Source organism: Podarcis tiliguerta (genome assembly GCF_965153285.1).
Source record: "Podarcis tiliguerta genome assembly, chromosome: 14".
NCBI classification, from domain to species: Eukaryota; Metazoa; Chordata; class Lepidosauria; order Squamata; family Lacertidae; genus Podarcis; species Podarcis tiliguerta.
In genome coordinates this window covers 51,679,836-51,702,177 of record NC_139547.1, presented here as the reverse complement: position 1 = coordinate 51,702,177, position 22,342 = coordinate 51,679,836, and the positions used below count along the sequence as shown (strand labels likewise).

Below are 22,342 nucleotides of genomic sequence, written 5' to 3'. Positions count from 1 at the left end.
ACCAAAGCGTTGCAAAACCAAGGCACTCTTTCCCATAGAAAGTAATGCAAAATGGATCGATCAGTTCCAGACTTTTTATAACAAACCCTAAAACAGCAATTTAACATGAATTTTACTATCTAACGAGACCATTGATCCATATAATGAAAGCAATAAACAATGCACTGCAGTCACACAATCAATCCATCAGTAGCTGAACTGGGTTCCACACAGTCACAAAAACAAAACAAAAAAAGCTGCAAAAACAAAAGCAAATAGCAAAAACAGACGGACCTCAGCATAACACTCAAAACGGAAGTGTGGCCCTCAAACTGGAAGCGTAACACTCAAAACGGAGCACGTTCGGCTTCCAAAAAAAGTTTGCAAACTGGAACAGTTATTTCTGGGTTTGCAGTGTTTGGGTTCCAAGTTGTTTGAGTACCAAGGCTTTGGAGAACCAAGGTAACCCTGCATTGCACTAGATTTCACAGCACAGGTGGGTGGTCCATTTTATCTGTAGGGCTCCTTCATTACCTTCAAGAGGACAGCACATAATGGGGACACCTGCTCCCTGTTACGCAACATGTTTCAGAGAAGAACAGGCCTATGTAATGTTGAAACTGCTCTTAAAAAAAAAAACAACGTATCTAAATAAACTGCTGGTTCTTTTTTTAAAAAAAATATTGGCAGATTGATTTCTCCTCCCAGTGGCTTAGCGTTTTCAACTCTTTTCAACCCTGGTGATTAAATTTTGATTACACAACCTTCTGCAGGTCAACGTATTTCCTTTTGCTCCACCCCTCTCAGAAGGAAATAAATGTCCACCCAAGCCTCCTTTAGTCACTGGGCTACTTTGGTATCAGAAGACAAGGAGCTCTGCGCTACCCTGAAGCACTTCCTTGCCTTACCTCTGCCCCAAAGTGCCAACCTTCTCAACGGCAGAAGTCAGAGGAAGCAATGATGGACCTCCTGCCATTCTCCATGGAGACTTGGGCTCTTCTCGCCCTCTTCATAGGTCTACTGATGCTGTAAGTAAATTCTGGCATTATTGTTCAATCCCTCGGACTATCATCTGTGCAAAACTGGGAATTTTCAGCCTTGGCCAACCAGGCTCCATAGTCTTGGAGGTCCTGTGGGCAAGTCCTCTTTCACCCTTCCTCCCTTGTGAGTCCACCTCCTCAGTGCCTTTATCAGCAGGTGCCATTTCTGGTTCTGGTGCAGAATCCTGGGAACTATAGTTTCTGGTGCAGAATCCTGGGAACTATAGTTTGTGACTGCCAGAAGAACCCTCTAGTCCAGCATCCTGGTTGGTGGCCAACCAGATGCCCATTATGGGAACCACACAGACAGGGTTCGAGAGGTGGGAGAACCACTCTCGCTCCCCTGTGTCTTCCAGCAACTGCCATTCAACTTAAGCTTGATGGGAAATGTAGCTTTGTGAGGTCCGCATCCCTAACACACTACAGTTCCCAGAACTCTTCATGATGCACGGTGCAGGTGTGAGCAGCTGCACATCTACTGACCCTCATGGGCAGGTAAAACAAACAAGCAGGTTTGCTGTTGAAGTACCAACAGCAGGGATCATTCAGTTAGTCGCCTAAGGGTTAGTTGTTAGAGGTGGGAGGTGTTGCCTAGCAAGCTGTCAGAATGGCAGGCTACTGGCTGAGGCCACTTGTGCTCTGATTGGCTGTGTAATTCTGAGGGAGTTTCCCCCTGTATGCTTAGTTGAACAAGGCCTGTACATGGACAATGCCTGTAAATAATAATAAAAACCCCCACTCTGTTTATTTTATATGCTGCTTTTCTTCCATTTACCTCAGTAAAGTATGATCAGCTTCTTTTCTCTCTCGATTCCACCTCCATTATTCAAGTGACTCTGTTAACATACTAAAGGTGACTTGCAGTCACCAGGACTAGAAACCTGAGAAATTTCATCTTTGCAAATTTTACTATGGAACAATATGGTCTGCATCTCCCAGGCTAATGTGCAGTTCAGAACTTCCTTTTACACTCCCCAAATGTTCTGAAGCATGCCTTAGCTATGGAAGCAGAGCAAAATGCATTTAAAAATGTGGACTTTGAGAGAAAATTCATTTTGGGCTATTTATGTGTTGAACCGCAGCTAGCTGGGGCTGATAGGAGTTGCAGCCCCAAACATTTGGAGGTGATCTACATTGTTTTTTTCCTCTCTCTCTATCTCATTAGGTTTGTAAAGCAAAGGTATTAATGAATGTTTACTTACCTGTGTGTTCCCCCCTGAGACAAATGGCGTATAAGTTGTGTTCTGTATTCATAATTTAAAAAGAAAAGAAACATGTGGGGTTTTTTTAATAGAGTAAATACATAAATGTGCATTGTGGGAGAGAGAAATGATTCAAAGCTTACATTTAAATGCAAATTCTTTTACAGAGTTTCTTTCAAAAATAGCAGATTAACGGGTGCAGTGGTAAGGTTTATTTTGGGGGGTCTGCCCTGCACCCCCTAGGCAAGACTGCCACCCCTTCAGCAGTGCCAGAGTAAAATCCAGCTGCCAGTCTACTTGGAACGGGGTGATGGGCACCATCTTGTTTTTCGCCTCAGGCAGCAAAATGTCTTTGTCTGGCCCTGCGTAAATGAACTCTCACAACCAGGCGACATGGGCCACATTCTCCCCAGACATTTACAGCTCTGTGACCCCATTTTAAACAGCTGTGGCTTCCCCAAAGAATCCTGGGAGTTGTAGTTTGTTGAGGGTGCTGAGAGTGGTTAGGAGACCCCCTTATTCCCCTCGCAGTGCTATAATTTCCAAAGTGAAGGAGGGTTGATTGCTAAACCACTATTGGATCGCCAGTTCTGCGAGGGGAATAGGGGGGTCTCCTAACAGCTCTCAGCACGCTTCACACACTACAACTCCCAGAATTATTTGGGGGGAAGCCATGGCTGCTTAAAGCAGTGTCGCAGAGCTTTCAAAGCAAGCTGCAAATGTGTCCTTAATGAACTTTGCCTGAACAACAAAAAGTGGTGCATGGTTGGCCAGGAGCGTGAGCAAAAACTCAGAGCGATACCCTTAAAAAACCCCAAAAAACTGGGTTTTGTTTTTTTAAGCAACTTAAAACCAAGAAGAAGAAAAACCAAAATCCCGAAATGAAAACCCAGTTCAGGCTGTGACTTCCAGCTCCGCTTTGATTCCTCAGCAATAAATATGTGTAAGCAGCATTTTTCTCCTGTGCTTCCTCCTCCTCCTCCCCCTCCCCCTCTGTTTTTCTGCCTCTTCGCCTTGAGCTGGCAATGAGCTATGAGCCCAGAGAGAGAAGCTTTGCTTTTTTTTAAAAAAAGGGAAAAAATATCTATTTTATTTTATTTTGCTAAAGCCGTTAAGGACCCCTTTCCGCTGGGGCACCTTTTTCCTTTATGAAATGATTGCTTTTACCTCAGGGTTATCTCTCTCTGAAGATTTCCGCCGAAGCAGCAGGCACCCAGCCTTTTATCAACGGGGGCGCTTATTAAACAGCCTTACAAAGTAGTGATTGCCAGAGTCGGGGAGGGCAGGATCCGCCCCCCTCCTCCTTCCCAGAGTAAATGCTTAATTCCTGAGTTAACATTAACAACTTGAGCGCCTCCGGGAAGGGTTTTGAAGATCTATCATCCGAACATTGTGTTCTATTTATTAAGGGATGGGGAGAGAGCGGCCGTTTTTAACAGCTAAGCTAATTTCATTTAAACAGAACATAACTTTCTTTCTTTTTATCAGCAGCAACCAGAAGTCTGGTTTTGTCTTCCACCTCGGCGGCACAATGGCCTCCTTCCAAAATGGAGGCCCTCATGCGTTACCCCTCCGCCTGCTCTGCCCCGCTGTCTGTCGCTCTGAATCATTAGCAGAGAGCGGAAATGGCAAATAAGTCACATTCCCTCCGGATATTTAAAGCACCATGATACCGCTTTAAGCATTCATGGCTTCCCCCAAGGAATTCTGGGAGCTGTAGTTTGTTAAGGGTGCAGGTGTTTGTTAGGATGCCCCTATTCCACCTCACAGAACTACATTTCCCAGAGTCAATCCCACTTTCCACGAAACCAGGGATTGTAGCTTCCTAACAACGTGCCACTCCCTCAACAAACTACAGTTCCCAGAATTCTTTGCAGGGAAGCCATGACTGTTTCACGTGGTGTCATAGGTTTTTTAATGTGTGGCATGAATGTCTTCTTCCATGTTTCTCAACAAGGGGGGCGGGCTCCCCACACTCTCACGGACCCAACTACCCACAGACACAATCAGGCATTTACCTGGTGGTATTGCAACCAATCCGTCACTAACTCCTTTATTTCCTCATATGTTTTTAATTTTAACTGACTTCCTACCTCTGTCAACAAATCTTTCTATGTGGCCCACTCTCCTTTCATATTTAACTGTTTCACTGCTATTGCTTCGATTAGAGAGAGCCACCAAGGAGTTTTACGTTCCAATAATTTTTTATATCTATTCCACACACCCCACATAAATTGATTTTCTTCTTGTGTGATTCAGGAATCCTTTATGCACTTTTATTTTATCATACCATCCATATCGATTATCATAACCTTCCAAATCCAATAATCTGTATTCTCTAACAAAATCCAATCCCTCAACCAACATAGACAGGACACTTCATAATATAGTCTCAAATCTGGCAGGGAGAAATCAGGCAGACATACTGTTTGCTGGCTGAGGGTTATGGGAGTTGGAGTCCAGAATATCTGGAGGCAGGGTTGCCATACGTCCGGAATTTCGCGGACACATCTGGGATTCGGCAGTCGGAAGCAGTGTCCTGGCGGAACTCACTGAAATGTCTGGGGAAATCTGGATGTATGTGGAAGAACCTGGCAGTGTGAGTCAGCTCTTAGTTGGATAGAAAAGGATAGCGGCACACATGTCAAGCACAGTTGCTAAGAACAGCCAACACTGCCCTGACTTTAGATTTGTGCACAGTGGTAGAACTTGCAGCAGTCAAAAACAGTAAAACTGAGCGGTTAAAAGGCTTAACCATTCCTTCTTCCAAAGTCCTATCTGTATCAGAGATCATAACTATTTTATCAAGCTTTAGAAATTTTGAGGAAGGGTCTTGGCTCAGTAGTAGAGCACATCCTTTACATGTGCAAATGGTCCTAGGTCCTTAAGGTAATTACATCACATTTCCAGAGCGGATATACAAAGGCTCCTTGGAAAACTGCTGCCATTGTGTACAATAGTGAGCAAAGGGAACCAGTGGCCTCTCGGTGATGGAAGGCAGTTTTCTAAGTTCTTAAGAAATCAGCAGAGAGTTCAGGGGGCCCAGACCAGAGGAACAGCCTTCCACTGGGGTCTTGTTTCACGGGGTTCATTGGGAGAGGGCTAGTTGTTGTTATTAATTATTTTGTATCTTTATTTTTATCTCTTTTTTTTAGATTTATGTGGAAAATGTCCAATTTGGTTGTTTCCTTTTTGATGAGTTTTCTTTATTGTTTGACTACAGTTGTTATGTTTGTAATTATGCTTGTGGGCTTTGAACTATGAATACTCTTGCACAGACACACAGACACACGCACTGCCAATTCATCCTGCAGTTGCTAAGTGATGTATTTGCACCAAACTTTAGTGTCTGAATAGCCTTCTTTTCCTCATGCACCTGCCCTGTTACTACGATCATCGATGCTGCAAAGCAACACCCCACTCTTCCTTTTGTTTTTACCAAAGCATAATGGATCCCCTTCATTTCTTTTCAGATATGGCATTTGGCCCTATGGCGTCTTCAAGAAACTGGGCATCCCAGGACCACAGCCAATCCCTTTCTTGGGCACTGCCAGCGCCTATCGCAAAGTAAGCTCACAAAAGAAGGCCATTTCATTAACTGAGGGGCACTGAGGTACAGTGGTCCCTTGGTTCTCAAAAAGAAAAGGAAAAAAACACACACCAATTTAAAATACAGGTTAAAATGCAATTTAAAATGCAGCCTCATTTTAAAAGTAGCCGATAGATCAAGACCATAAGGGGAGGGAAACAGAAGGGTCAGACTGAGTCCAAACCAAAGGCCAGGCGGAACAGCTCTGTTTTGCAGGCCCTGAGGAAATATGTCAAGTCCCACAGGGCCCTAGTCTCTTGTGACAGAGCGTTCCACCAAGTCGGGGCCAGTACTGAAAAGGCCCTGGCCCTAGTTGAGACCAACCTAACCACCTTGCCACTTGGGGCCTCCAAAGTGTTGTTATTTGTGGACCTTAAGGTCCTCCACGAGGCATACCAGGAAAGGCGGTCCTGTAGGTACGAGGGTCTTAGGTCGCATAGGGATATGATTTTGTTTCGCTGCAGGTGAGAAGTTATTTAAAGATTGGCATTATTTACAGAATGTTGTGCCATTACGGACACTGTGTCTGGAAAAAGTGATGCTACGCCATGGTTTGTTAACTAAATTACAAGTCATCTCACAGATGAGCAAAGGGCCTTATTTATCCCAATCTTGGTTTTGTTTCGCAGCTGCTCTTGCCTCAGGCCTCTGTAGTGTAGCAAGCATGGTTAGTCAGCTGGGCTGGGACAAAGCACACTTTCGCTAAACAAATTATGGCTTTGCATCGTGGGGGTACCAGGCTTAAGCTGAATTTAACTCTGTATTAAAATATCCATTACAGGGAGTAACGGAGTTTGACAGAAAATGTTTTCAAAAATATGGAAGAATGTGGGGGTGAGTATGCCTTTTCTTCTTCTTTCCTTAAGCTGGGAAATTCAGTCAACTTGTAGAGTGATCGGTTAACATTTGGGAAGAGAAACTTTTAGTTGGTGGAGCTACAGACATGAAGTTGCATTTGATTATCACTGGATTGCTATTTTGGTTCTGGTGTGTTTTGAAATGAAGAAGAGAAAGTTAAAGGTGGTCCTCCTTTCTAGAAGCAACCTTAGTTTATTAAATTATAATATATTTCATGCTCTCCTGAATAAACTCTGGCAGACGCAGAAATATCAAGGTCTGAGTAAAGTAGATATTTATTTAAACGCAACCAGCTGAAGGTAGGCTTGTCTTGTTCCTGCCTCCTGTGCGGTGAATTAATTGTGGCAGGTCAGGATTGCTGCCCCTGCATTAATGGAGAAAATTGGTCCCTTAAATTGTGGCTCTAAAAAGCATGCTTTGTTTGTATTTTGCAAAGATTTTTATTTTTTTAATTGAAAAGCAAAAAACTCAAAACAAATCCCGAGAACAGCACTCCTGCTTCCTTTCAGTTTTACCCAACCTGAAAGCATAGCTCAGCTCCAATCATACAGTAGAGAGAATCTGAAAGTTACTGGTGTCAGTATAAAGAAAAATGTTTAAGTGTGTGTTCATATTTACTGCTGTTCCTAACTGCAAAGCACTAACTGACTGGTGGTGCCAACTTTGGAGAGGTGGCAGGATATAAATACAGTGGCACCTTGGTTCTCAAACTTAATCCTTTCCGGAAATTCATTCCAAAACCAAAGCGTTCCAAAACCAAGGCGCACCTTCCCATAGAAAGTAATGCAAAATGGATTAATCCGTTCCAGACTTTTAAAAACAACCCCTAAAACAGCAGTTTAACATGAATTTTACTATCTGATGAGACCATTGATCCAAAAAAGGAAAGCAATAAACAATGTACTGCAGTCACACAATCAATCAATCAATCAATCAGTAGCTGAACTGGGTTCCACACAGTCACAAAAGAAAAAAGAGCCACAAAAATACAAACACAAAATAAACAGCAAAAACAGACGGACAGAAGTGCGGCACTAAAACTGGAAGCGTTACACTCAAAACGGAGCACGTTTGGCTTCCGAAAAAAGTTTGCAAACTGGAACACTTATTTCTGGGTTTGCAGTGTTTGGGTTCCAAGTTGTTTGAGTACCAAGGAGTTTGAGAACCAAGAGACCACTGTAAAAGGATTAACTGATAGGCTGATTGCAAAGCAACTTATTCTGGGGCTGTGGTTTGAGGGATCAAGTGGTTTCTAAAGATGACAGAAGTTGGACACCCATGCCTTAAAACCAGCCAGGAAGTGCATGGCACAGTCCAGTCACACTGGGGCAGTCCATAATTTCCCATCTTGCCAGCAATGGCACAGCTTACTCAGAGGAGCTTTTGTCCTAGGTTTTATGACGGCCGGTGGCCTGTGCTGGCTGTTACTGATCCAGCCATCATCAAAGTTGTCCTGGTGAAAGAGTGCTACTCCGTCTTCACCAATCGCCGGGTAAGTCCCTATTTTCAGTCACTTTCTGAAGGGGCCCTTTAAGGCCCAGCAGGGCCTCATGTCCCAGGAAACAAAGCTAAGAGGCAACTGGAAGAGGGACCTGAAACAAAAAGGTTGCAGTGTTATCGCTACCGCCTTGAGCATTTTGTTGATATATTGGCTCACAGTTCCTTGTCAGGGGCCATTTGAGGGGTTTAAATATATGTTTACAGTGGTGCCTTGCAAGACGAAATTAATTCGTTCCGCGAGTTTTTTCGTCTTGTGAATTTTTCGTCTTGCGAAGCACAGTTTCCCATAGGAAATGCATTGACGGTTTCCCATAGGAAATGCATTGACGGTTTTAAGAAAAAGTCGCAAGACGTTTTCATCTTGCGAAGGAAGCCCATAGGGAAATTCGTCTTGCGAAGCAACTCAAAAAACAAAAAACTCTTTCGTCTTGCGAGTTTTTCGTCGCAAGGCATTCGTCTTGCGAGGTACCACTGTATTTTAATATACAAATGCCTACATTTCTGCATACCTCGGAAAAGCCCCCCTCCCCTAAGAAAATGCACAGAAAGAAGCTACAACTTAATTTTGGGGTGGTTATGTTTCGTTTCTAGGTATGTAGCTCCACGATAGAGCCTCTGCCTTGCATGCAGAAGGTTCTGTGTTTAATCATAGGATCATAGAACCTTGAGTTGGGAGGGACCCTGCAGGTCATCTAGTCCAACCCCCTGCAATGCAGGAATCTCAATGAGATCATACATGACAGGTGGCCGTCCAACCTCTGCTTAAAAACCTCCAGCGAAGGAGAGTCCACAACCTCCTGAGGGAGACCATTCCAATGTTGAAGAACCCTTGCTATCACAATGTTTCTCCTAAGTCTCGTTTCCAGACCCATGATCATCTCTCCTTCTCTCCCTTTTTTTTTTTAATCTCCTGACAGATGTTCGGTCCAACAGGCAAGCTGAAATCAGCTCTTTCAGTAGCTGCAGATGACCAGTGGAAGAGGATTCGCACTGTGCTGTCCCCCACTTTCACCAGTGGGAAGCTTAAGGAGGTAAGAGCTGGGACTGAGCTCACAATAAATGCTTAAAAGACCTAATAGTATTTCCTGCAATGCCCAGTCCAAGTCCCTGACCAGGACTGGCTTAGCCAGCAAAAACATGTTAATAAAGAGTTCTGGCCAGTATATTCTCCTATCCCTTTCTAAATGTTGCGAATGATCTAGTCTTTATTGCGCAAAAAGCATTTCCCTTGAGAATCTCGGTGGTAATTCTTTCATCAGAGAAGCCTAATTAGAAGTGCTGGTTTTGACCTTTAGTATACACTCAAAACTATGGGGAGGACAATGCGGATTGGGATATGTCATCCCTTCAATGTGGGAAGCAGTAAATGCCTCTGAATGCCCATTGCTTGGAATGACAAGTGTCACTGTTGTGCTTGAGTCCTGCTTGTGGGTTCCCACCGGGGCATCTGGTTGGCCGCTGTGAGAGCAGGATGCTGGGCTCAGACGAGCCCCCTTTGGCCTGATCCAGCACCCACACTATTCTTAGGTTATTGCATGTAGGAGCCACTGCCAAACCAACACCCCTTTGCCCACTCCCATCCTACACAGTTCCCCATCCCCTCACAGGTCCTCATTGTTCCTCTATCCCTGCTTTATTCAAACATCCACTGTTGTTTAAAACTGCCACTTTAAAACCTCCCCTTCTTGTTTGTTGCCCTCCCTTCCCCTGGCCTGCCTTCATGCAAAACCAGGATTGGGATGGGGACACTACAAATCCTCCAATGGGGATTGCGTGATGACAACCCTACATTTTTATGCATATAGGAAGATATACACTAGGCTGCTTCTAAGGTGAACTTGAAGAGATTGGGAGAGTTAGGAAGCAACAAGTCTGCAGTCAGGGAGGGAGTTTCAGTTTGGTTTCCTTAATACAGGGCACACTTTTGTTTTTGGGGTGCCTTTTGATGTTATTGCAAGCAGCAGTGGTTGGAGGACCAGGCAGGATATAAATGACCCCCTTTCTGCTTTGTGTTGCCCTGTGCCCCCTTCTCTCCCCTCCTCACCCTGTTGCCGCCACCTAAGATGTTTCCTATCATCAAGCACCACGTGGACAGCCTAGTGAAAAGTATTCAAGGCAAAGTGGAGAGGGCGGAGCCTGTGGACATCAAAGAGTGAGTAGCTGCCCAATATGGAAAGTCATGTGACTTTGGGAAAACTCACCTTTTAGGGTGATAAATAGGCCTATGGTCTGGGGGGAGGGGAAAGCAAGATTTAGTGTGGCTGAGACTGGAGATGGTGGAATAGTCTTGGGCAGGGGGAGACAGTGGCATTCCTGGCTTCCCTTGAGCCGAACAGGTGGAATTCCCTTCCAAGAGAGATTAGGCTGCCTCGCTCCTTGCTATCCTTCCACTAGCAGGCTAAGACCTCTTTCTTTGGGCTGAAACTTGCAAGCTGCTTGCACAGTACTCACTATATAATTAAAGGTGCTCTTGACAACTTGGAGAGTCAAGACCCGCCCCTGCCCCCTGGAGGGGGCCAGGCAGATTTGAGGATTTGGCAGTCCTAGGCCAGAGACACAGCAAATACCCTCCCATGCAAAAAAACCCCCCCAAAACCTCACCCCTCCTGATTTTCACCGAATAGGGCAAATTCAACCCACTTGTTCCAGGCTTTCTTCTTCTTCCTGATTTCTGTCCTGTGTTTTATTTTATTTTTTGTCTGTTTAGGAAATTTGGGGCCTACAGCATGGATGTGGTAACCAGCACTTCCTTTGGGGTGAACACGGATTCCATGAACAACCCCAAAGACCCCTTTGTCAGGGAGGCGAGCAAGCTGGTGCGGTTTGACCTGTTCTCCCCAGTCTTCGTTTTATTATGTACGTTACTTCTACTGCATATAAATATAAATATCCCTGCTGCTCCCAGAGGCCAGCGTCTCAGGGCTTATCTCCCAGAGCTTTTTTGGGGCACCACACTTTCCAGGCAAAGCTCCATGCTTTAAAATTCTGTGTCCAAGATATTTTTTATTTTGTCTTGGCGCTTTCCCCAGGAAAACCCAATTTCCATTTGCTCTGATCTTGCATTTAAACACAGGTTTTCCCAGGGAAAACACCAGGACAAAAACACACAAGTGCTTGGAGACAGAGCTCTAAAGCCTGGCCCTGTGCTTAGGAATGCAGCACAAAATGAGGTCTGGATGAGCCCTTAAACCAGTTGCCCTGCATATGCTGATTTGATTTGACTGACATCCTGGGATTGGGGCTGGAGAGTCACTGGCCTGGTTCAAGCGAGGAGCTGGGCTGGAGACGGTCTCCTCCATTCATGGTGGCCAGGGCAGGCTGTGGACCGTTTTCCGCCTACTGACCTCACCCCACAGACCTGGGCCCATGCTCTGGCAGGGTGGAAGGAGACCAGTGGCAACAGAGCTGCTCTGCGGTGGAAAAACCCCCTTTGGATGGGAGTCTTGGCCAAGAGAGGGCGTTCTGTGAGGTGCTGCTGCTGTTCTCCTTGGCTTTGGATGAGTTTTCAGCTTATCAAAACCCAAGTTGGCAGTTGCCACCACCACCAAGGCTGAAGAGGGGTGGCAGCTGAAAGGAAAGGGTTGGAGGTGGGGTTTTGGTGGTGGAATCGGGGTCTCTCGCCCCCTGTGGAACATGCTGCCCAAGGCAGGTCGCTTCAGGATGCCTCAGTGGTGTGCCGGCCGGCCGGGAGAACCCATCCAACACATCCCTGGACCCTGGTGATGCTGGGATGCCAAGCCATGCTGTCTCCCTTCTAAAGGGTTTTCTAACTGCACAATCCAAGCCTTCTGTGCATATGAGTACCTCCTCAACTGTGAGGCTTAGAAAATGGGGACTTGCATGCTGGGATAATGCTGCCGCTGCTTCCTAAGGCTTCTTCTTTGCTCTCTCTCTCCCCTCCAACCAGATTTCTTTCCATTCCTAAGTCCCGTTCTGGACAAGTTGAACTTCCATATCTTCCCCAGCAGTGCTGTGAACTACTTTGCCAGGGCAATCGCGAACATCAAGAAGGAACGGGAGCAAGCGAAAGGAAAGGTAAAACAACAACAACAACAAAATCCTCAGTGAGTTAACCTAGATGGGGGGGGGGGGGAATCATTTTAGATTTTTTAGATGGGGGGGGGAGTGCATTGGTGAGTCCTGACACTCTGATGTGACTGGTTAATTTTCTGAGTTGTTGTTGTTGTTTTTAAAAAAAGATTCGTTTATAGAAGAATTTTAAAAAGATTGCAGACTGACTTAAAAAAATTAAATTCTAGTATTTGTATACCGCCCTATACCTGGAGGTCTCAGGGCAGTTCACAGAATAAAATCAAAATATAAAACCACAAAATACACAATCAAAATAAAAACAATAACCCAATAACACCCCCCCCCCGAAAAAACACACACCACACACACTCATTTTAGAACAGCATAGGATCCTCACAACATTTAAAGCAAGACAATTAACAAACCTGGACAGGAGCCACTCATTGAAAAGACCATAATCTCAGAAATGTCTGTGGCAATATTGATTGGCAACCCAATTGGCCAGGTGCCTTTCTGATGCAAAGACAAAAAATAAGGATGGGAAGGGAGAAGGGGGAGCTTTCCAGTCCCTCCCACCCCCCATTCAAATTGCATTGCTTATAAGGGTAAGCCCTCATGCCAGGATAGCTCAGTTGGTTAGAGCAAGGCACTGAGAATGCCAAAGTTGCGGGTTCGATCCCTGTATGGGACAGCTGCATATTCCTGCCTTGCAGGGGGTTGGACTAGATGATCCCCGAGTTCCAATGATTCTAAGATTCTGTGGTTATTTTTGTTCCCAGGGCAGAGTGGATTTCCTACAGCTGATGATTGACTCCCAAAAGTCAGATGTGCAATACGAGAGCAATGGTGTGAACCACAACTATAAAGGTAACATGTGCAATGGGGGTTGTTGCATAGCTGTCAACTTTTCCCTTTTCTTGCGAGGAATCCTATTCAGAATAAGGGAATTTCCCTTAAAGAAAGGGAAACGTTGACAGCGATGGGTTGTTGTGGTGTTTAAATGGGGAGGGGAACCATGTATGATGCCTTGAGCTCCTTGGGAAGAAAAAGGCGGGATAGAAACCAAATACCTAACAAATAAATAAATCGAGGCACACAAACTCTAAACAGAAGGAGTCTGGCAGCCACACCCATCCTGTGAGGGAGAAACGAATTTGAGCCTCAGGCTCTGTGTAGCTTTTGTATTCGTCGCCGTAAATTTCATTTCACAATAACAATTACAGCAACAACTTCCATTCCATCCCGGAGCTTCTGGGCTGATCACAGATATCACCCCGCCCTGAGCTCCTTAATTGGGGTAGGAATATATATTCAGAAAAAGCAGATTTTGCAACCTTGGCAGCAACCCATTCTTCCTTTGATGTTTTCTATGAACATTAATTAACAGTACTAGGAATTCATTATGCGATTCCACCCTCCAGCCTTGCCTAGGGATAGGCATAGAAGCAGGTGAGCCCATCCCCTTTTAAGTCATCCTGTTTTCAGTGGCGGAACTACATTTTGGGTGGCCCTAAAACTTGAACTGTCATGGAGACCCCTTCTCAGCCAGGAATGAAGTCGAGGTAACCACTGTTCTTGTCTTCAGTGGGGTTGTTCCATGACAGTTCTGCACTTAACCCCCCCCCCCAAAAAAAAACCTACTACATCTCAGATCTGGATTAAAATTGCTGTACTGGGTTATCTCACATGTCAAAGTCACTGGTGTGAATAAATATTTCCTATGCATTATAGTTCTCAGGTTATTGGTGGGATCGAAATAATATACTTCATTAGTTTCACATACCCTCCAACATTACAATAGAGACGTCCTCAGGAAAAGTGGGACATTCCGGGATCAAATCAGAAACCGGGACGGCTTCTGTAAATCCGGGACTGTCCCTGGAAAATAGGGAGGCTTGGAGGATCTGATTTCCTAGTAGATCTGCCTGCGCTTCTGTCCAAACTTTCACCTTTCTCTTTCCTTTCTCTGTACAGCATTGACCGAGGAAGAGATTTCGGCACAAGCCATTGTGTTCATATTTGCGGGATACGAGGCCACCAGCAATATCCTCGGCTACATGGCATACGAATTAGCAACCCACCCGGACGTCCAGCGAAAACTGCAAGCTGAGATTGACGCTGTCCTGCCTAATAAGGTATTTAGCAGCGCTCAGGGCCAAGCAGTAGAGGAACCCCTTCCATCAACCACATCCATTATGCAGCACCTGCCTGTGACCTCTTTTACTATTAAAAAAGCAGATATAAAGTGGCATTGTATAATACAGGGCCTCTGTGCTAGGGATGTTGGAGGAATTTGGCACCTGTGAATTCTGATGCAAGCTCACCTGGCCGTGGAACTGTTTAGTGCAGTTTGGAATGCAATCTGCCATCTTTGAGGTTGTTGGGAAACGCCCTGGGTGCCCCTGCAGCCCCCGAACTCCGAGCATCCTCCGGTATGCGCAGCTCTGGAAAAGGGATTTCCCTTCTTCTCCAGTGCGCTTCATCGACATATATCAAATGATATATGCACACTAATCTTCTGGCAAAACACAGCAAGAAGTGTGAGACATCGTAGAGCTAATCTACCTATTTATTTGCACACTATGTACAGACAAAGGATTCATGGTGTCCTCTCTCTCTAGCTCCGAGGGAAGAACAGACAGAAGTAAAAGCAAAAGTACAGTACAATAGCTAATATCCCGGAAGAGATAAGACTGTCTTCCATTCCCACACGCTTCCCAGACAGGCATGTGATTTACACCAATCTCATCTTCAGCTTCGGAGGCGTGACATGCTAACAGAGGTTTCACGGACTCCATATTTTGCAATGTGTTTCTCGGCTCAGAAACAAATGGAAAAACAATGCACCAATATTCATACATTCAATCGACGCAAAGGCAAAAGAAAAAATTATGTACCCAAATTTAATGATTTGTTTCATGAAATGAATACACTACCTGATTACCTTCCTTTTACTTAAAAAAACACACACCCTTAGAAGCAGTTTACAAAAGAAAGACAAAATATTGGTAAAAACAGTTAAAAGCAACTGTTTTAAAACATTTTAAAATAGAATAAAATCAGCTATAAATGAAAAAAAAAAGATTAAAGGAAATGGTAGCATTCTACATACTACGTATCTGGGACAGCTTCTCTAAACAAAAATGTCTTTAGCAGGCACTGAAAAGAGAACAGTGAATGTACTTACCTGGCTGGACAATGAGGAGTGGAGGGGGTGGGGGTCCACCTGGAGAACCCCTGAGAGAAGCCTCAGGAGAGAAGGCACAGAGCCAGGGGAGTGGGACACAGAAGACAGGTCAGAGGATGAAAGGGGGCAGAATAGTTGGATGCTGAAGAAGCAAAAGGCTTGAGTGAGAGAGAAGAAGAGGCAAAAAGCACTGCAGACACAGGACAGGCAGCTGAGGAGGAGCTGGGGACAGAGGTCACAGCAAACTTGTAGGAGCCTGACGGTCCTACTGTATTCAGCTCCCTTCCTCCCTTGTCTAAGGGCCTAGAGGGCCCTGCATGTAGCAGAACAAAGAGCACAGAGGGTGCAGAGTCCTCCTCCCAGATCGAGTTTAAGACTGTTGGGAAAACATCCAGCCAAGGAGGAAGTGGGAGGAACAGATTGTCAGTTCTGGCAACTGCTTTGCCCGTAGGTTTCTCTGTTTGTATTCTGTTTCCTTGAACAAGGTACGCGGGTGGTACTGTGGGTTAAACCACAGAGCCTAGGGCTTGCCGATCAGAAGGTTGGCGGTTCAAATCCCCGTGATGAGGTGAGCTCCCATTGCTCGGTCCCTGCTCCTGCCAACCTAGCAGTTCAAAAGCACATCAAAGTGCAAGTAGATAAATTGGTACCACTCCAGTGGGAAGGTAAACGGCGTTTCCGTGTGCTGCTCTGGCTCACCAGAAGCGGCTTAGTCATGCTGGCCACATGACCCGGAAGCTGTACGCCGGCTCCCTCGTCCAATAAAGCGAGATGAGCGCCGCAACCCCAGAGTCGGTCATGACTGGACCTAATGGTCAGGGGTCCGTTTACCTTCCTTGAACAAAGAACCAACTTTATTACTTCTATCTGAGTTTCTGTGTTGCCCCCAATGTAGACAGTGACCAACTTTATAAACATAACTCTCCCATCCCTCTCTTTCTCCCTCCCTCCAAAAGGCTCCCATCACCTATGATGCCGTCATGCAAATGGAATACCTTGACATGGCTACCAGCGAAATCCTCCGGATGTACCCAGTTGGCGGGCGAATCGAAAGAGTGTGCAAGAAAGACGTGGAGTTGAATGGAATCACCATTCCGAAAGGGATGACGGTTATGATTCCACCGAGCATCTTGCACTACGACCCAGAATACTGGCCAGAACCCAAAGAATTTAGACCCGAAAGGTACTGAATGCAACAACCAGCTCTTCCTGCCTCTGTTTACTTCTAGTCATCAGGGTGTGTGTAAGGCAAGGACTGGGAAGACTCAGAGGGAAATCCCCACTTGGCCATGAAGCTTGCTGGGTGATCTTGGACCAACCATGGTCTTCCAGGGTTGCTGTGATGATAAAGGTGGAAAGGGAAGAGAGCCAGGAGCATTGCCCTGAGCTTCTTGGTAGAAGTGATGGGTATAAATATAATCATTAACCATAAGAGGTTGTGCGAGTTTGGGGACAGCATAAGGGTTGTGGAAAGCATTGAGTTACACAAGAACATGATAAGAGCACCTGCTGGAGAAGGCCAGTTTCCCATCTAGTCCACCATCCTGTTCTCCCAGATGCCCCAATGGGAAACCCACAAGCAGGATTTGAGCACAAGAGCAAATCTCCCCTCCTGTGGTTTACAGCAACTGATATAACCTAACCTCACATTGGATGAACTACTTCTCCTTTATCAAGGATGGGGAGCGTGTGAGACCCAGCCAGCATTGCCAACAGTCAGAGATGATGGGAGCTATAGACCCAGATCCTAAGGACCACACCTTAAGCTTCCTCATCCTTGCCTTGCACCAACAAGCACTTCTGAAGGCATGGGTTGCAAACCTCCATCCTTGTTCCCAAGTCTGAGGAGGGAACAACCCCCCCCCTCTCACACACCTCTGGCCTTTGTCTTTCTCCCTAGCAGCTAGGTGAGGGAGGGTTAGGGTTAGGCCCCTCCAACCCTCACCAGCCTGGTGAGCCCTCAATGCTCCCAAAGCCATAGTCATAATTCGTGGGTTGCCATCTGATTTTATTCTGATTTTAAGCTGTATTTCAACCGATTGTTTGATCTTATGTTTTAATGTATTATATATTTGATGTTAGCCGCCCTGAGCCTGGTCTTGGCTGGGGAGGGCGGGGTATAAATAAAAATCATCATCGTCATTATCATCTAGCTGTGTTTCCCCAGCCACTCTGGGTAGCTTCTAACAAAATATTAAAAATGCAATAAAACTTCCCTAAACATAGGTGCCCACTATCTCACAACCAAACTTGCCTGGCTAGCTCAACAAGCGAATCCTCCATTAGCTTGTAACCCTTGCTGGATCCAGGACTCCAGGAAGTAGAAGGGGCTCGGGCAGCAGGCAGACTTAGCCTCCAGACTCACAACAATGTATTTGAGGGAAGAGTACATCAAAATGCTTTCAGCTCCCTGGTTTGGTGGTGCTGGGAGGACAGCATGAGAGCCTGGCCTGTAGAACTCCTGAGCCCAGCCAGAGATCTGTCAGGCAATGCGGGGGGTCTTTTCTTAAGCCCCTTCACTGCTCAGACGGTTGCAAACGACGGTTTCTCCTCCCTTCTGTCTGCTAACAGATTCAGCAAGGAGAATAAGGAGAGCATCAACCCTTACATTTACCTGCCATTCGGAGCTGGTCCCAGGAACTGCATTGGGATGAGGTTTGCTCTCCTTACCGTGAAGGCTGCTATTGCTAGCCTGATGCAGAACTTCACCTTCAAGCCCTGCAAGGAGACAAAGGTGAGGCACCGGCCCTACCGTCGGCTAGAGGGCAGCAGCTGCTAGGAGGCCGGGGAAGGACAGGGAGGGTTGTGCACCCGGCCACCCCGCTGCTGAGCTTGGGTGCAGTGGAGGGGCTGCTGTCCGCATGCCGGTGCTGAAGTCAGAGTCCGCTGCCAGGCCAGGCGGCTTCATTTGTGGATGGGGGTGGGGGGTGGCAAGCGGAGGGTGGATTTTGCCTCAGGCGGAAAAAACTCTTGGGCCAGCTCTGGGACCTGGGACTGATCTGTGCTGCTGTCTACAAGGGAGACAGCCAAACTGAATCAGATGGAGCTTTTCCACCATATGGAAGTGTCAACAGGTTATGCCTCACCTGCAACACAGGTGGTACTGAGTGTTCCAGAAGATGCTGCCACTTCTTCTTAACCCTTTAGTACTCCTCCCCGACTGAGGGCTTATCCACACCTCCCTTTGCTCCATGGCTTTCCCTTGGGGAAACCCAGTCTTTAGCACTGAATCGGAACAAAGCCAATCAGATTTTCTGTGGGCTGCCGCTTGTGCTGATTTAGTGCTAAAGAGTGGGTTTTCCAGGGGAAAGCAGTGGGGCAAAGTCAAAACCACTCGGACCCATGCTGTGGGTCAAGTGGAAAACCATGCAGACCACATGCCAAGTGTGGGTGGAGCTGAAAGCAGTGGCGGGCAAAGCCACAACCCAAAGTGGGTCAGGTTGCCACCTTTTCTCTCTTTCTCCCCCTCTCTCTTTGCCAGGAAAGGACAGATTACTCTTGCCAGTCGTCAAAACCAATCCCGATCATTTGCAGAGCTGCCTTTAAAAAAAAAAAGGCAAAAAAAGAGCCGAGGGCTGTGCCCCAAACAGAGAGGACCATAGGCTGCCATTTTCTGATCATATGCTGTCCCACCTACTGCTCAACTACACAAACATGCCTATTAACTGGTCATGGGCAGCAGCCCTCTTAGTGCCAATGGTGCCTGAATAGGCTTGCAAATGGACAGTGTTCCTTTCACAAGGGTTGAGATTGTTAGGATTGGGAAGTTATGGCTGCAAGACCTCTGGCTATGGGGAAAACCACATTACTGTATTCCTTTTAGACTACAGTGGTGCCTCGCAAGACGAAATTTATTTGTTCTGCAAGTTTTTTCGTTCTACGAGTTTTTCGTCTTGCGAAGCACCAATGCGTATTGACGGTTTCCCATAGGAATGCATTGGCGGTTTTTTTAAAAAAAGGCGCAAGACGTTTCGTCTTGCGAAGCAAGCCCATAGGGAAATCCGTCTTGCAAAGCAACTCAGAAAATGAAAAACTCTTTCGTCTTGCGAGTTTTTCGTCTTCCGAGGCATTCGTCTTGCGGGGCACCACTGTATTGCACTCTTGTGATAGGGTCGTAAATATGCAGTGGAAGAAAGTTGAAGAGTTTGCGATATCTCTGAGTCCATGCCTCTTCACCATCCTTAAGATCTCTGTTGCACCTCCTTTTTCAAAACCCTTCTGTTTTCTGGCCTCTAAATCCGGTTTTTCCCTCTCATGTTCCAGATCCCAATGGAATTGGTCTCAATAGGACTGATAAAGCCCAAATACCCCATCATCTTGCAAGCCGTCTCCAGAACCAGCTCTGCGCAATAGTGGAGTTTTTCCAGCTGAATCCCATTACTTTGGCAATGCTGAGAGATCTGTGGCCAGCGTATCGATCCTTTGGACCATTCTTCTGTTGAAATGTGTTTTGGCCTTTATTTGCACAAACTCTTCCATCCCTTGCCATGCGATGACTTGGACATCTCAAATTTTCATACTTCGCAATTTTCTACTGTGCATCCATGAGCACGTGGCTGAGGTTGCATCGATGGAAGCCTAGCAACTTAGCAGTGACAAAAAAGTGACAAAGGTTTTCACCTCTTAAAGCAGCAGTTTCCTGAATAAGTTCTGCTGGCCCTCACATGTCTAGCTGACTGTCATCACCCACGTGGCCAGTTCAGAAAGTGTGGCTGTGATTGCCGGTGTGACTGGTCCAGGGAGCAAATTCATTCACTCTTAATCAGCTGCATTTGCTTCAATGATGTCAGGATGCAGGGAAATCAAATACTTTACGTGGGTCCTTGACTTCCTGGGATTGCCTTATGAAGAAAGAAGTCCTGAACAAGAACAAAAAATGTGGTGTTGAAGAAGCAGCTGGGAGAAAGGCAGTAACAAGATGCAAAATACTCCTAGGGATCAGGATCTGCTGTTATTTTGAGTGATTATTATAACCCCCTTCCTCCTCAAAGGTCCACCAAAACTGGAATTGATAAACCTTCAAGTATGTGTGTGTGTTTGTGTGTGTGTGTTTTCAGAAATAAGATTGTACCAACAAAAATAAAGAGTAAAGAAACAACGCCAGCTGTGTGGAACATTTATTGCGGGTGCCATAAAATGGGCAGACTGTTCAGGATGCTTTGGCAGATGTAGAATCATGGAATCCTAGAGTTGGAAGGGACCCTAGGGGTCATCTAGTCCAACCCCCTGCAATGCGGGAATCTCAACTAAAGCATCCGTGACAGATGGCCATCCAACCTCTGTTTAGAAACCTCCAAGGAAGGAGAGTCTGCCACCTTCTGAAGGAGACCATTCCAGCTCTTACTGTCAAAAAGTTCTTCCTTTAGTCGGAATCTCCTTTCTTGTAACTTGAAGCCATTAGTTCGAGTCCTACCCTCCAGAACAGGAGAAAACAAACTTGCTCCATGTGACAACACTGAAGATATTTAAAGAGGACATCATTAAAAACCATGGCACAAAGGGACAGTTTGGAAGTAAGAGTCACATATTGATAAGGTAGCCTCACAACGTAGAGGTGTTTGTTGTTGAGGCGCTGTAGTCTAAACCACTGAGCTTCTTAGGCTTGCTGATTGGAAGGTCGGCGGTTCAAATCCCCACAACAGGGTGAGCTCCCGTTGCTCTGTCCCAGCTCCTGCCAACCTAGCAGCTCAAAAGCACGTCAGTGCAAGTAGATAAATAGGTACTGCTGCAGCGGGAAGGTAAACGGTGTTTCTATGTGGTCTGGCTCTCGTCACAGTCCTCTGTGTGCCAATAGCGGTATAATAATAATAATAATAATAATAATAATAATAATAATAATAATAAAAAATTTTATTTATACCCAGCCCTCCCTGGCCAGAGCTGGGCTCAGGGCGGCTAACAACAGTAAAATTATAATAAAAACATAATGGGGGGGGGGGAGCCAATTTAAAATGCAGCCTCATTTTAAAAGTAGCCGATAAATCAAGACCATAAGGGGAGGGAAACATAAGGGTCAGATTGAGTCCAAACCAAAGGTCAGGTGGAACAGCTCTGTCTTGCAGGCCCTGCGGAAAGATGTCAAGTCCTGCAGGGCCCTAGTCTCTTGTGACAGAGCATTCCACCAAGTCGGGGCCAGTACTGAAAAGGCCCTGGCCCTAGTTGAAACCAATCTAACCACCTTGCGACTTGGGACTTGGGACCTCCAAAGTGTTGTCATTTGTGGACCTTAAGGTCTTCCGCGGGGCATACCAGGAGAGACGGTCCCGTAGGTACGAGGGTCCTAGGTCACATAGGGCTTTAAAGGTCAAAACCAGCACCTTAAACCTGACCCTGTACTCCACTGTGAGCCAGTGCAGCTGGTAAAGCACTGGATGAATGTCATGCTGGCCACATGACCCGGAAAACGAACTGTGGATAAACGCCAGCTCCCTCGGCCTGAAAGCGAGATGAGCACCGCAACCCCAGAGTCACCTTTGACTGGACTTAACTATCCGGGGGTCCTTTACTTTTACCTTTACCTATGCAGTGTGCTTTTCTTCTCTAAAGCATGCAAACGAAAACCCACGAGCATCAAAATGGTCTCACATCATAGCCCCTCTTAGAGCCCTCCTACAAAGGGTTAACTGCTCAGACAAGGCAGCAGTCCCACCCCCTCTCAAACTATCCTTCCATCCATCATGCACAGCTATATTTCATATCACTAGTCATGCATGCACACACAGAGCGATAATTTGTGAGTGATTTGGTTCTGAATGTGTGCATTGGCAGAGAGAAATGGCGCTGCAGAATACAATTTGTGGAACGCTCGTCCTCAACCTGCTGCTGTTCTAATTTCATGACTAACATCTCTTACATATGAGTTTGGGGTGCAATTCCATTACAGGCACCCCAATACAAATACACTCTCCATCAGCTTATTTATTGTACCGTAAGAAAGGGAGCCCTGTTGTTGTTG

General features: G+C 46.0%; 1 protein-coding gene and 1 long non-coding RNA gene across 2 annotated transcripts in view; one reads left to right on the top strand and one right to left on the bottom strand.

Moving 5' to 3' along the window:
* LOC310664562 overlaps positions 1–20,485 on the bottom strand; it is a 52,526-nt gene extending 32,041 nt beyond the window's left edge. Inside the window, exons 1-2 of the long non-coding RNA XR_014504950.1 lie at positions 19,474–20,485; positions 14,590–19,211 (exon numbers count right to left, since the gene is read on the bottom strand). This is a non-coding gene — a long non-coding RNA (uncharacterized lncRNA). The remainder of the gene's footprint in view (positions 1–14,589; positions 19,212–19,473) is intronic.
* LOC310664426 (cytochrome P450 3A29-like) lies at positions 780–20,485 on the top strand. The gene is made up of 13 exons (XM_083413601.1): positions 780–1,007; positions 5,695–5,788; positions 6,592–6,644; positions 8,061–8,160; positions 9,086–9,199; positions 10,232–10,320; positions 10,876–11,024; positions 12,076–12,203; positions 12,980–13,067; positions 14,175–14,335; positions 16,344–16,570; positions 17,959–18,121; positions 19,651–20,485. The coding sequence occupies exons 1-13, from the start codon at positions 937–939 to the stop codon at positions 19,738–19,740; spliced, it is 1,527 nt and encodes a 508-aa protein (XP_083269727.1). The 5' UTR covers positions 780–936; the 3' UTR covers positions 19,741–20,485.
* Positions 20,486–22,342: the final 1,857 nt, after the last annotated feature.

Excerpts from the sequence above, each read along its gene's own strand:
- LOC310664426 (XM_083413601.1), top strand. The coding sequence starts at position 937 with ATGATGGACCTCCTGCCATTCTCCATGGAGACTTGGGCTCTTCTCGCC. Across the intron at positions 9,200-10,231 it reads CCAGTGGGAAGCTTAAGGAG|ATGTTTCCTATCATCAAGCA; the intron begins GTAAGAGCTGGG and ends CCGCCACCTAAG. Across the intron at positions 18,122-19,650 it reads AGCCCTGCAAGGAGACAAAG|ATCCCAATGGAATTGGTCTC; the intron begins GTGAGGCACCGG and ends CTCATGTTCCAG.